Source organism: Peromyscus eremicus, chromosome 4, assembly GCF_949786415.1.
Source record: "Peromyscus eremicus chromosome 4, PerEre_H2_v1, whole genome shotgun sequence".
Classification (NCBI taxonomy): domain Eukaryota; kingdom Metazoa; phylum Chordata; class Mammalia; order Rodentia; family Cricetidae; genus Peromyscus; species Peromyscus eremicus.
The window spans coordinates 126549337-126563920 of NC_081419.1; the positions used below are offsets into that span (position 1 = coordinate 126549337).

The 14584-nt window shown below is 57.3% G+C and overlaps 1 protein-coding gene across 2 annotated transcripts in view; it reads right to left on the bottom strand.

The window, feature by feature from the left end:
• The window catches only part of Nol4l (nucleolar protein 4 like), a 125123-nt gene extending 120674 nt beyond the window's left edge, over positions 1 to 4449 (bottom strand). For both annotated transcript variants that reach the window (XM_059261667.1, XM_059261666.1), the window contains exon 1: positions 4129 to 4449. In XM_059261667.1, the coding sequence (XP_059117650.1) occupies positions 4129 to 4449 (321 nt within the window). The remainder of the gene's footprint in view (positions 1 to 4128) is intronic.
• Between the last annotated feature and the right edge of the window lie 10135 nt (positions 4450 to 14584).

The window sequence follows — 14584 nt, forward strand, 5'->3', positions numbered from 1 at the left end:
GGGAAAAGACCACCATTAGTCAATTTGGCCAGCGCAACACCTGGGGTCCAGCTCGCAGAAGCCTCGTGTTGACAGTAGAGTTGGGCGATCACACAGGGGACCCTGGAGGAATATGGCTCTCATGGTGGGATCCGAAGCATGTGCTAGGCCCAGGAGAGACCATGGTGGAGCTCAGAGACCTATGCCCCAGTGCTGGCTCTCACAGTGGCGCTGCCTCTCCCCGGGGCCGCAGTTTGTGTACTGGAAGATGGTACTGTTGGTCTGAGACCACTTCTCTCCAAAGAGCCTTGGGGTTCTCTTGACCTAGGAATTGACAACTGGCTCAGGGTCCTGGCCCAGCCTGATCTGTGGCCTTCCTCGGTCCCAGAGACAGCCCCACTCAGAGGCCAGGGGAAAAGGAGAGGGGTGGGCTCACTATGTGGCTGGAACAGAATCGGAGGGTCTTCCCTCCAAGGGGTTCACTTCCCCTGCTTAGACACCCAATGTGGCCAAAGCAGGCCAAACACAAGAAATAATAAAGCCTAACTAACCAGGCTTTGCCCAGCCAGAGGCCCTGGCTGGCTCTTATCATAAAAGATCTCGTCCCTGTGAGCACAAGTGAGGGACTCCGCCCTCTCTGTCTTCTGCCTGCACCTTTGACTTCCTGTGACAACCTGCACACTGAGACCAGCCTGCCTCCCCGAAGCTAGGCTTCCCTCCCCCGCCAAGCCCCACCCCCACATGGGCCCCAGCTGCAGGAGGCCCTGCTGAGTGTAATTCCCTGCGCCCTCCTCTTTGCCCTGGCCCGTCGTCCGTCCGGACAGATTAAGCCTTTGTCACACACACCCAGAAAAGCTCAGGGCCAGATGGGACAGGACAAGTGTCAGATCATCGACCTGAGGCTGGCCTGGAAACTGGGAAAGGGCCCTGACCGCAGATCTTCACAGAACTACAGGGGGGAAGAAAGCAGACCCGGGGTGGCGTGAGAAGAGAGAGGACCCACATGATGGTCACTCTCGGCCCACTGAAGCCACCTCTGGGCTTATCTCTGGCTCCTCACGTCTCTGACATTTCCTACCTGCCCCCCCCCCCCCTCCAGCCTCAGCAGACTATCACTTGGTCAGCCACACCTGTCTTCCTTGCTAGCAGGGTGTCCCAGGAGAAGTCACTCACCCACTCCAAAGCCCAGTGCTCATCTCAATGGCCCAGGGCCTACCTCGAGGCCTGGAGACACCAAATAAAAGTCCTAGACAAAGGTTTATGGCCCAATGACCTTCACAAGAACCCACCCAAGACAAAACTACTGAATCTTTCCCACTGACACCAGAAGCAATGACAACTTTCATCTCCAGGTGCATGTCTGCCGTGTGTGTGTGTGTGTGTGTGTGTGTGTGTGTGTGTGTGTGTGTGTATGTGTATGCATGTGCACGTGTATGTGTGTGTGGATCAGTAAAGGCAGAAGGATGACCTTTACATCTTTCAAAAAAATCTCCCATTTAGGCCCTCCTAGGAAGAGGCCATGGCTGCCTCGGAATCCCCAGCAGGGTCTGCTCCTCAGAGCAGCGAAAAGGAAAATAGAAATGAAAAAAATGATAACGGCACCCCAGGAAGATACTTGGAGATGGGGTGGCAGCACTCTGGACATCTCCAGTGGCTGGCTCTGGTTGGCTAGGCATGTGGCAAGTAACTAACAGGTTCTCTGGGGACAAGCAGGCCAGGCAAGCAGGCACGGGGAACTGGAGGGGCAGGCTGTCACAGGAGGGCACGCCTGTTGTGTTTGCCATCCTCTTGGCAGCCTGGGCAGGGAGGCCTGGGTCCTGTTTCTTTGCCTCCCGGGCAGGTGGTCCCCTGGGGAAGGTTTATTATTGGTCTAGAGCCAGGGTGGAGGCTTGTCAGGTCCCTGCTGTAAAAGGCAGGCAAGACAGGCAGAGTGAGCTGAAAGAGCCGAAGCAGCCAGCTAGTGAGCTAGCTCAGGCAGGACCAGAGCCCAAGCCTAGCACCAGCTTCTGCTGGTGCATGGGAAGGGGTGTTCTGCCGTGACAGCTGTGTGGAAGAAAAGGATGGACAAACTGCCTCATGATTCCCACTCCCTAGGGGAGTGGGTGACCCACAGAGAGCCAGTAAACCAGCTGCCAGGTGTGGGAGCATCGCCCCTGAACTCCAATAGTAGTGGGTGGACTGGGGAATCTTACCTAAAAAGGAGTTGGGGCAAGACTCCACGCTGCTGGGAAGGGTAGCCAGGAGAAAGATGAGGTGGGGGCTGACCTGGGAAGCCCTGAAGGCTGAAGGCACGGATCTAACTAACCGACTAGTGGATGGCTGCCCTGGGAAAAACCACCTGGAGGCGGGAGGGCTTGCTCAGGATGGGGAGAACCAAGTGGAAGTCCCAAACTGGCAGGGTGGGAAGGGCTGACCTAGCATGCTTGTGGGAGGTGACAGCTTACCTGCCCCGTAAGGGCAAACGGACAGTGATTTGGTTGAGGGAGGATCCTTGGCCCATCGGAGCAGGGGACAATGACCCAGACTCCCTGCGTTTGGGGGCGAGTGCCCATTTGCGCTGGGGGCTCTGTGACCCGCGCCGCAGGGACATGGCTCAGCCTCCCGCTCCGGGAAGCCGGTGGGCGCGCCCCTCGGCCCTGCCCCCTGTTCCCCGTCCGGCCGGAGGCGGCAGCGGCGCAGATGGGCTGCTGGCGGCCTCAGCGGCAGCGGCGCGGTTATCAGCGCTCCTCGCAGATGGGCCGCCCGCCCTCCGCGCTCGCGGCTCCCACTCCCCGCGGCCTGCAGCCCCGTCCCCTGGGCGCGGGGGGGAGGCGCCTCGGGCTCCGCTCCCTGCCTCCCGCCTCCCTCCCTCGCGGTCCCCTCACCCCGCGGGCCCGGCCCGGGCGGCCGCCGGAGGGGGAGGGGGAGGGGACAAGTGCACTTTTCGTAACGACCGAATCAATTGTGTGTGAAGAGCCCGCTCCGGCCGGGGACAGGGCTGAGCGCGGGGCGGGCGCGCCGGACGGGGGAGGAGCGCGGAGGGGGGAGCGGGGGAGCAGGGAGGAGGGAGGCCGGCGCGGGGCGGCCGGGCTCTAGCGCTCCGGCCGGGCGAGGCCAGGGAGGGGCGGCGGGGAGGAAAGCTAGGCTGGCCCGGCCGGGCTGGGCCGGGGACAGAACAGACTACCCGAAGGTCTGGGCGACGGAAAGTTCAAAGCTCAGCAGCGCCCCGAAAGCAGCCGCCCCCCCCCAGCCCCCACCCTCTGCAGAACAATGAGGTCCCGGCGGGGGGAGCCGCGGGGCCCAAGCCGCACGCCCTCTCCAGGGCGCCCCGGGCCGGAGGGGACGCCCCCGCCCGGCCACCAGCCTCCTCCTTCCCCGGGGCTGCGGTTACCCGCCCCCTCCCCAGAGCCACCCGGGCCGGCCCGGGGGACGGGGGAGGGGAGGGGATGGATAGGTCATGCCGCCCCTGTCCCGTGGTGGGGGGAGCGCGGGGCCCGGGGGGCGGCGGGGACGCCCCACCCACCCTTGGGAGGCTGCTCCTGCGCCAGGCTGCGGCTCCGGCTGCCCCTCCCCGGGCCAGCGCCGGGTGGGGTCGGGGCGACAGTGCCAGGGCTGGCCCCCTCCCCTGGTGCTTGGAGGCCCAGAGGACTACCCGTCCCGCCGCTGCCCCTGCCTCCCCACCCCCGCAGCACCACCTTACACACATACACACACACACACACACACACACACACACACACACACACACACACACCACACACACACCGCCCAGCCGGCCCGGGGGCGGGAGCGCGAGGCGCCCGGGACAGGCGGCCCCGGGGCGGGAGGGGGGAGGCTGGAGCTCCGGAGCAGCCGCCTGCTGGCGGGGGGGCTGGGGGGAGGGGACGGGAGGACAGAACACGCTGGGGTGAGCAGCCCGGGACAGCCCGCCCGTCACGGCCACGGCCCGGGCAGCGGCGCAGAGGGGGGCAGGGACACCCCAAACCCGGAGCGCTGCCCAGGCGGGCCAGGGAGGGCTGGTGAGCAGGGACGCGCGCGCCCCGGGTGGGCTAGACACACCGACAACCCCAAGAACACACCATTCGGACACACATCCACACCCCCACCCCGCCCCCGCCCTCCCCGAGCCCTGCCGTGGGACTGGCCCGCAGCCGCCGCGCGCGCACTCACCGAGCCCGTCTTGACCGGCACATACACCACTTGGCCCATCTTGGGTTCCCGGCCGCTGCCCAGGCGGAAGCCCTTGGAGCGCACCCAGAACTGGAACTTGCCTTTCTCGCCGGCCGCCGGGCCGCTGCCCGCGCCGGTCCCGCCGCCGCCCTGCAGGACCTCGGCGATCCGTTGGTATTTGCTGCGTGTCACTGTCTTGGTTTTGGCCGAGTCGCCGTAGGTGCGCAGGCACCAGTCCCGGAACTGGCGGCCCAGCTCCGAGTCCCCGGGGCTGCGCTCGCGCTCCCAGCCCCCGCGCAGCAGCAGCGTCGGCTTCGGCATCCTCTCGCCGCGCCCGGCGCCCTTGGGGGCGGGCCGGCCACCGGGCCGCCCGGTGCTGGGACTGGGCTGGGCCGGGCCGGGCTGGGCAGGGGCGCGCCGCAGCCCGGGTTGTCCCGCGGTGTGGCTTCGGCGCGGCTGCTGGATGGGCGCGGGCGGCGGCCGGACGCGCGGGGCTGCGGCGCGCTCTGTCCTGCTCGGGCGGCGGCGGCGGCGGCGGCGTTGGCGGCGGCGGCTCCGGCTCGCCTCCTGCTCCGCCTCCTCCTCCCCCCGGCCGGGATGCAGGAGCGATGGAGGCAGCTCCGGGCCCGGAGGTGCAGAGGGGGCGGGCCGCCCCGCGGGCGGCCAGGGGAGGCGGGAGGCGGGGAGCGGCCCCGGGCGCGGGGAGCGAGACCGAGCCTGGGCGCGGGCGGCAGCGGTGGCTGTCAGCTTGCGCGGCTCATCCTGCTCCTGCTCCGGCTCCGGCTCCGGCTCCCGCTGCCGCTGCTCTTCCTCCTCCTCCTCCTCCCGCGCCCGCCTCCACCACGCCGCGGGATCCCACCTGTTAGAGCGGCGCAGCCTGCGCCGCCGCCTGCCCCCCTCCCTCCCGCGCCCGCGCGCCCAGCCCAGCCCCGCCCGGCCCGGCCCCTGGGGGCGCGGGGGCCGCCGCACCGGCAGCGGCCCGTAGGGCAGCAGCCGCAGGCGCTCAGTACCCAGCTAGGGACCGCGTTCCATCCGGCTGCCCCAGCCCACAGCTAGAAGGCCGCGCTCTGCCGGGACGGGCTAGCTGTCCCGCGGGGAGTAGGGCACGGACCCTAGCCCAGCGACCCGCGTCCCCGGCCTCCTGGGTTGGGTCGTCCTAGCCGAGGTAGCCCAATCCGGGCGTTATGAGGGCAGGCTCTTCTCCCTCCCTCTCTCCCTTCCGGAATTGGCCTGACCTCTCTGGTGTCAGTGTTAGCAGGGTGCCAGAACCGGACTGTTCCCGCTGGGGAACCCCAAGCCTCCAGCCTTCGGGCCCCCAAACTTCCTCTCTTTCCGCCTCAACTGAATTACCCAAAGATTGGCCGCCATTGCCTTAATGGAGGTGGGGGTGGGCAGCCCCAGGCCCTACAGAAGTCACCTTGTCCCGTGGTCTCACTAGTGCCAACCTCACTGCGCCTCTGAAGACCTTGACACACCCACAAACCCATGCTGGCAAGCCTGACCTTCCCCGGTGCACCTTGGCCTAGAATCCTTTTTGGTGAATGAACTTAAGCGACTCCACATCCCCTCCCACCTGAGCAGATCTGACCAGTATAGAACTTCTTCCCTCCCCCATGAAATTACAAGCATAAATAAAAGGTTCAGGCCAATTCGCCAGGATTTCTGCCTTCCTTCTTATCAGGGTGTAAGAAATTACCGCACTATCCTTTCTGCTGTCCCCTGGGGGCCACCCCCATGTCCCTGGGCCACTCTTACAAGCATATTATCACTCAAGAGTTGAGTCTCAGAACAGGATCATTTCCTACCTGAGAACTACTAGGTACTCATTCGTACCCGAGTCGTTGGGACTATTGGGTGCCAGGCCCTGACAGCTGTGAAGGGCATCCCCATCTGCCAGAAGGTTCTAGGGAGTGGAGAGTTGGGCCTGATCTGCTCAAGGTCATGAGGAAGGAGGTATGGGGAGTGGGTTTCTGCTTAATTCTGCCTGGCACCCATACCGTTTCACACACAGACAGGCCTTCCTCTCTCAGGTGGGAGCTCCAGCTCACTCCTCCCACCCCTCCAATCAGAGGACCCAGATGCTCAGGGCCCTATCTGACTCATCCTTGAATTTCCGGCCCTGGCACAGCAGCTGGCACACAGTAGGTGCCAATAGATGCTGGAAGAACCTAAGGGGTCTTCCAAGTTCCAACCTCTCTGCATGTCACATCGATTATTTTTAGATAATTTACATTTCCATGTTACTTTATATACACCAACAACTCCACACTCACTTTTCCTCCTCTTCTTCCCCCAAGATCTCTTTTTGGATCTGTGCCGCCATACCCACTATAAAGAGGTGGCCAGTGGGAGCTGGGTGTGGTGGTAAAGGAGGCAGAAAGGTTGAGTTCAAGGCCAGTTTCCATAGCATAGTGAGCTTCAAGATAGCTTGGACTCAACCAGGGATGAAGAGGAGACGTTCTGGCAAAAGATGACCATCCCGGAGGTCTGGGGGCTTTTGCCTGAATTTCCCAGTTTGCAGGCATTCCTCCAGCTGGCTCCCTTTCTGAGAACCAAAGTGCTCTGCCTGGCAGTGCTCATGATCACTGAGTAGGGAGTCCTGTAGGTGGTGGGGTCCTCATCTGAACACACCTGAATAATCACTAAGCCAGACCCCCTCTCTACCGGTCTAGGTCTTTGCCTGCTTTCCAGATCCTAGAAACCTGATTGTCAGACCTGAACTGAGGTCTAGTAGGTCTGGTGAGCTTTGTGCAGAGTCAAACAGACTTGGAATTGAATGCAGTTGAGACTTGCATTAGCATGCTCCGTGCTCCCAGGTTCTTCCGGACAGCTTCCACCTTCGCTGGGTGACCTCAACTTTATCATCTGTGGGACAGACAGTGTGCCATGTATAGAAATACTCAAGAGGATGTCTGCTATATAAAGTGCCCAATAAATGCCGCCTTCTGCATGGGGGCCACAAAGTATTAAAGATGGGAAATTAAAATAAAAAAATCAGGCTTTACTGATTTTTTGGTGTTTCATTCATTCAGCAAACATTGGTGGGAACATGGGCTTCTCAAGGTCCTCCTCTCCTGAAACTCCTCAATGGGTGGGGTGAATGGCCTTCAAGCAAACCAGCTGTCAGTCACTGAAATTGCAGGAAAGGGCCCATGATGGAAACAGCGTACTATGGAAGTAAATAATGCAGGAAGTGACTGCTATTCTTAGGGGTTAGGCAGGCCCCTCTGAGGAGGTAGGCTTGGAGAGGTGCCTTAAATGGCAGGTGCCCTGGAGCCAGCCATGCTAAGATCTGAGCAAAGAGCCTTCCAGGAAGAGGGAACAGCAGAGGCAAAAGCCCTACAGTGAGGTGGGGCCAGCAAGATAGTTCAGCAAGCTGGTAAAGTACTTGCCACTAATCCGGATGACTTGAGTTTGATCCCCAGGACCCACATGGTCGACAGAGAGAACCAATTCCTGCAGTTTGTCCTCTGATCTTCACATGGCATGTCTTACTACCCTTCCCAAAATAGATATAAAAATGTAATTTTAATTTTTTAAAACCAGACATAGTACTTTTAATCCCAGCACTTGGGAGGCAGAGACAGATGTATCTCTATGAGTTTGAGGCCAGCCTGGCTTACAAAATGAGTTCTAGGACAGCCAGGGCTATGTAGAGAGAGACCCTGTCTCTCTCTCTCTCTCTCTCTCTCTCTCTCTCTCTCTCTCTCTCTCTCTCTCTCTCTCTTTTGGTTTTTCGAGACAGGGTTTCTCTGTGTAGTTTTGGTGCCTGTCACAGAGATCCGCCTGGCTCTGCCTCCCGAGTGCTGGGATTAAAGGCGTGCACCACCACTGCGCAGCGAGAGACCCTGTCTTAAAAACAAACAAACAAACAAACAAACAAAACAACAACAAAAAACAGAGTTCCAGAAGCTGGAGAGATGGTTCAGTGGTTAAGAGCACTGACTGCTCTTCCAGAGGACCTGGGTTCAATTCCCAGTACCCATAAGGCAGGTCACAACTGTCTGTAACTCCAAGATCTGACACTTTCACACAGATACATGCAGGCAAAACACCAATGCACGTAAAATAAAGATAAATTATTAAAAAAAAAAAAACAACAGAGTTCCAGGACAGCCATTGCGCCATTGCGCCATTGCTACATAGAGAGACCCTGTCTCAAAAGACAATCAACCAAGCAAAACCCAAAACATTTCCCTAAAGCTCTTTGAGGAAAGAAATCCCATCTTTTAGAAGCCGCAATTGGTGAGCAGAGAGGGGTTGGAAAGCAGGGGTCTTGTTTGTCTTCTAACTGTATAGTCCTGGCTGGTCTGGAACTTGCTATTGGACTAGGCTGGTCTCGAACTCACAGAGATCCACCCACCTCTGCTTCTACCTCTGCCTCCTGAGTGCTGGGATTAAAGGTGTGTGCCACTGTGCCCAGAAGAAGGCAGGAGTATTGAGGTCCAGGGGGGAGTCTTTGCATTGTATCCTAGATCCATAGGAGCTAGTTAGAGACTGAGGTACAGAGGAAGTGAGGGAGGAAGGTAGTTCCAAGGCTACAAGGTCAGAAGCCCGAGCTTCTCCACAGGGCCAGCTCCCCAACACCAGGCACATCCAGCCTCTTGCCCCAAGAGATGCTGTGAAGAGGCAGGAGATGGCTGAGTCCTGGGATGAGGATGGCCTTCTGCCACCCATGCCTGTCCCTGCTGCTGTAGAAACAGATCCCTGGACCTTTGGCCTGTTCCTGTCAATGGCATCCTGTTCCAGAGAATGAAAGGTGGGGGCCTCTCCCCACATCCATGGCCCTGGGGCAACTACTCTCTTTCTCCCCTTCCAGATACCTGTGAAGGAGACAAAAGAAGTTGTCCATGAGTCAAAGACTAGTGAAATGCCCTGTGTAGATGTATTTTAAGGTGCATTTATTTTTATTTTATGTATATAAGAGGTTTGCCTGTATGTATGTATGTATGTATGTATGCATGTGTACCGGGTCCATGTAATGCCTGGAAGAGGCCAGAAGAGGGTACTAGATCCCCTGGAACTGGAGTTACAGAAGGGTGTAAGCCTCCATGTGTGTGCTGGGAACTGAACATTCTCTGCAAGAGCAGCAAGTGCTCTTAACCTCTGAGCCATCTCTTCAGCCCCTGCCCTGGGTTTTTTGGTTTCTTTGTTTGTAGTTTGTTTGTTTGTTTGTTTTAACTGTTTGTCCAGATGTCCAAACCCCAGGCTTAACAGCCCCTTCCAGTAGTGCTAGCAATGCATGAGGTCACTGAGCTTAGTAGACAGATAAACTGAATCAAAAAGAGGAAAGAAGCTGGTCCACAGAACACCTAGCTTTGTCTAGCCTGGATCACCTGCCTGCCATTGAGCTCTGCTGGGTCCAGGATGGCAGAAATATATATATACAGTGGTCATGTGGCCCATAAGGCTGTCCTGGGAAGCTCCTGGCTTGGGGTATGAGCCAAGTGAGTCAGGCTCGGACAGAGGCCCACCCCCAACAGGGGCTGGAGTAGCTAGTACCAGGCCTGGCACCACTCTATCAAGCCACCTCCAGCTTAGTATCTCCCTGCCAGTTTGCCAAGCCACCTGGGCTTCTCACCCCACAGTTGACTCAAGTATTTCTGGTCACTAATGGACCACTGGCTTTTCAGAGTGTTGACTCTGAACCCTCTACCCAGGGTAAGGGTTGTGGATTAATAAATAATTATTGGATGCGTGCATGCATAAAAGAATGAATGAATGAAGTCAGACTGAGATCTACAGTGTTTAGTACCACCCTGTTCTTGTCGCACCAGCAACATTTGTTATTCTCCTAACATTGCTCTTGCTGACGTAAGTCCCTTGTCTGTAGGCTCAGTTTTGAGTGCCAGTAAAATGGGGATATTGGTGATAGTCCCCAGCTCACAGGGCTGTGTGCAAATGAGAAATTGCTCCTGCTATTATTATGTCCACCGACCCTTCATTTGGACATTTGTTCTAGCATCTTCTGTGTGTTAAACAGTCACGGGGTGCGGAAAATCAGTAGTAAGTGAGCTGGACACTGCTCAGCTTTCTTGACATTAAGCTGACCCCCCCCCCTTTTATTTAGACACAAAGATCTCAAGCTGGCCTCAAACTCACTGTGTAGCTGAGGATGACCTTGAACTTCTTCCTGACTCCACTTTCCAATTGCTAGGATGATAGGTATGTGCCACCACATCTAGTTTATGGGGTGCTGGGGATCAAACCCAGAACAATATGCATGCTAGGCAAACACTCTGCTTACTAAGGTACATCCCCAGGCTGAGACTAGTAGATTGAGATTTCAAACTCAAAGGCCATCAGTCGGGCGGGAGATCTGAGATGAAAATGCCTGGGAAACCCATGGGCCAGTAAGATGGAAGTCCCCAGGGCGAGGAACAGGAGAAGGGCAGTTAGGTCTCCACTTCTGCAGTGACCTGGGCTGCACTGTCTGTGGGTACACAGTCAGGTGTACAAGCTCCGCCCACTTTCATAGTCCCCTGGGTCCAACAGCTACCTTTCCAGAAGTGAAAACTTAAGGCAATACTAAAACTGTCATTCAGGGGTTTCATTGAAATATCACTTCCCTGGAGGAGCCCCCTCTGCCCTTTTGAAAAGGCCCCCAGGCACTCCATCCCCTGGCCTGCTTGGTCTGCCTTCCCAAACTCAGAAGCTCCCTCCACTGTGACACCTGCTCCTTCACTTGGAGGCATCTCACCCATTGGGATGTGTGTTCCAGAAGAGCAGGGACTCAGTCCTGTCTATGGTAATCTCTAATGTTCACAATGGTGAAGAAATGAATGAAGCCAGCCTGTAGGGTGACACACACCTGTAATCCCGGCACTTGGGATGCCCAAGTAGGACAACCCTGAGTTTGAGGCCAGCCTGAGCTACACGGTGAGCACTTTGTCTCAAGCTCCCAGGAGGGAATGAAGCCATAAGGAAACCCTAAATGTGTGTACACACAGTGCACCTGTCTTGTAATGGAGACTTCTGATGCAATGGAGAAGTGAGGCCGGTGAGTCACTCCCCTTCATGCGGCCTCAGTTTCCTCATCTGTAGGATGGAGCCAGTGCCGGCTTGGAAGAAGCTTTGTGAGATGCCATCCCAACATGGGGCAGATGGGTGTGCCATCAAGGTGACAGATGGAGCCCTCAGTGGGGGAGGCTAAGGAAGGGGGCCTGGAGGCTTCCTATAGGACACAAAGGAAGCTGACACTGGATCTGTCCCGTCACCTGAACTCACCAGTAATTTATTGATGCTGGACTCCGGCACCTAGCGGCATGCCAGGTCAGTGTCACAGAATGGGGTAGTGCCCTAGGGCTCCCCCTGCCTCACCCACAAAGATCCGAGGTGGGGAGCGTGGGTCTGCTTGGCACAGAAAAATTGCCTGGTAAGCCCCTCCCTCCACATCCCCCACTGTGTGCCAGGCATGGGGGAGATGGGTCCCTGCCTGCCTGAGTCACATCAGGTAGGATGGGTGTAACTGAACAAATACTGAGATCTGCCGAGGGCCTGCCGGAACTTTATGTCATATGTGGCTCTGCTGATAGGTCAGAAAGTGCCATCTTGGGGAGACTAAATGCTGTGCAGAACATCACACAGCCAAGCAGGCTGCAGGAGAATTCAAACCCAGGTCTGCCTGGCTTCAAAGCCCAAGTTTATTTGGCGTGGTTGGCTGAGGGGTGTGGAACAAATGGCCCCAAAGAGCTCCATGCCAGCCTGCTGGCACATCACGTGATCCTGGCTCTCAGGAGGAGTGCCATGAGTTTGAGGCCAGCCTGGGCTTCAGAAAGAGACTCTGTCCCAGAAAGGGGTGGGGGAGAAGAAGGAGGAGGAGAAGGAAGGGACAGGGAAAAGGAATGGAGGGGAAACAAAGGGAAGGGAGGGGAGAGAAAAGCCTGTGTGCTCAAAGTAGAGATGACCTCCTGGTCCCTTGGGGATGGGTGGAAGGAGCAGGGGCCGTGGGTTTCTGACAGGGAAGTAGACAGAAATGGTGCCACTGAGACAGGTTATGACTTGGAATGGGGTCATGGCTTTTGAATGGGCTATGGCAGTGGTTCTCAACCTTCCTAAGGCCGAGAACCTATAATACAGTTCCTCATGTTGTGGTGACCCCCAACCATAAAGTTACTTCGTTGTTACTTCATAGCTGTAATTTTGTAACTGTTATGAATTGTAATGTAAATATCTGATATGCAGGATAGCTGATATTCGACCAAAGGAGTCATGTCCCACAGGTTGAGAACCTCTGGGGTAGAGAGAGCCATGGGAAGCGGTTGAGCCATGAGCCACTGTTTCCCCACACTTGGAGACTTGAAGGGGACAGCCAGTAGGTTGTTGGGATGTGGCCTTCACCTCCATCCACTCTTCTTAACCAGTCCATGGGCCTGCTGGGCTCCTTCTGAGCAGGACACCTCCATATTCTCCAAGGTTATCACTGGACTCACACCATCTCCCCAGACTTTGTGCCCTTGGCTTAGGCCTTGCTTCCAGGCCTGATTTCCTTGAGGAACCCATTTCAGTCACGCCTTGGCCTCAGAGGTACAAGGTGAGAGCTGGACAAGGACTGTCCTCCAACCACACAGCAGCACCTCTGTGCACAGTGACCTGCCACTCTTCCCCCTGCCCTGCACGGCATCCCATGTCCCTTGAGAAATGCTTCCTTTCCCATCTTCCCCACAGGTGCAGCTAAGGCAAGATGGACCTGAGCTTGGCCAATGAAAAACTCCCAGTTCAGCCGGGCGGTGGTGGCGCACACCTTTAATCCCAGCACTTGGAGGCAGAGCCAGGCGGATCTCTGTGAGTTTGAGGCCAGCCTGGTCTACAGAGTGAGTTCCAGAACAGGCACCAAAACTACACAGAGAAACCCTGTCTTGAAAAAGAAAAAGAAAAAGAAAATCTCCCAGCTCCAAGTGACTGCTGACGCACCCTAGGCTCAGCCATACTGAAGCCCTTTTTATAACCCTCCATCCCTTGGGGCTGGGTTTCTTGCCACCTGAAGAGCCCTGTCTCGGAGCCACGAAGCCCAGGGGCCTGTCCTATGTGCAGTTTTCCCTCCACTCCAGCCCCCAGAGTCTCTTTCTCAAATACAACCTCTGCTGTCATCCAGAACACCAGGACCAAGTCCAGACTCCTTGGCATTCAGGGCCTTTCATTACCCTGCTGAGTTGGCTACACAGTGAGCTGTTCCCCTGACTGTGGTTTGTATAGGCTGCTCCCCTCACTGGGACTATGCTTCCTAGAGAACTCCTGTGCATCCTTCAGGACCCGGTGTGCCTCTCCCGGTATCTGTTATGCTTTCATGCCCGCCCCCCAGGAAGGATGAAGCACTTCCGGCCTCCAGGCACCAGGCACCCAGCCAATCTCCTTCACAGCGAGAAGCACCCAGTGTGTGGCTTGTGCTCAGGGCCTGCCTTCCTCAGGTGTCTTTTCTTGAGTTCCCTGCCTGCTAATAAACAGGTGTCCACGGAGTGGCTTACGAACAAGACATGGAGTCTGAGGTCATACCCCCACCCCAAGGCCTTGTGAGATAGGTTAGCTGGTCAGCTCTCTAGTTAGCCAAGGACTTCTTCCACTTCAGATCTCCTGGGAGAGGAGGAAATCAAAGCTGGCCTAGCCCCCAGCTTGAGGTCATCTTGCCCAACTTCTCCATCTCAGAAGAGGGGAAGCTGAGGCCCAGAGAGAACAGACAGTTGACAGAAAATCTAAGTCCCAGACCCAACCACCCTCCCCCTCAGCCAGTGCTCTCCCTTGAAAGCCTTTGAAGCCTGTCATTCACCTATGCATGAAAATATTAAGAGCGAGGGCCCCGCAGCCAGCCTCCTGAACTCAAGCCCTGCACTACCTCTGGCCAACTGTATGACCTTAACTGAACAGCTAAACCCGACTCTTCAAGTGGAATGGGGAAAGCATGGGGTAGAGTGTCTGACACACAGTAGGCCCTCAACAGATGATGCCAACCTCCCCGTGACCCCGGCCTTCTCAGGCCGTACTAAACACGCATGTTCTTGGTTCCGTGGAAAAGTGATGGTCCCTTGAGACAAGCTGTCAGAGTTAGGTCCAGGACTTCAGATGTAGCAAGGCCCTGAATTCCAGCCCTCAGCATGGTTTTAAAAACGGAATCTGGTTCCGGTGGACTTCCTCCCTGAGTCTGCACAGTCCAAGGCAGCAGACGGCCTCCTCCCTGATGGGAAGAAGCCGCTAAGCTTAGCGGCTTCTCCCTGCATTTTACCCCAGCTCTGAAACAGGTTTTGTGGGCTGGAACAGAGGAGACCACAGGGGAACTGAGGCCTTGGGCTCTCTGCTGGAGCTTGCTGCTGCCGGGCCCCTGGACAGTTGCCCCTCAGGAAGTGTTTGTCCTTGGGCTGTCTGGAAGGACATCATCCCTGGAGAGCTGCCTTCACCGCCCCACCACCCCACACACCCACAACCTTGCTCCAGGCTGGCGCTGGGAGGTCTCTCTGAGCCTCCT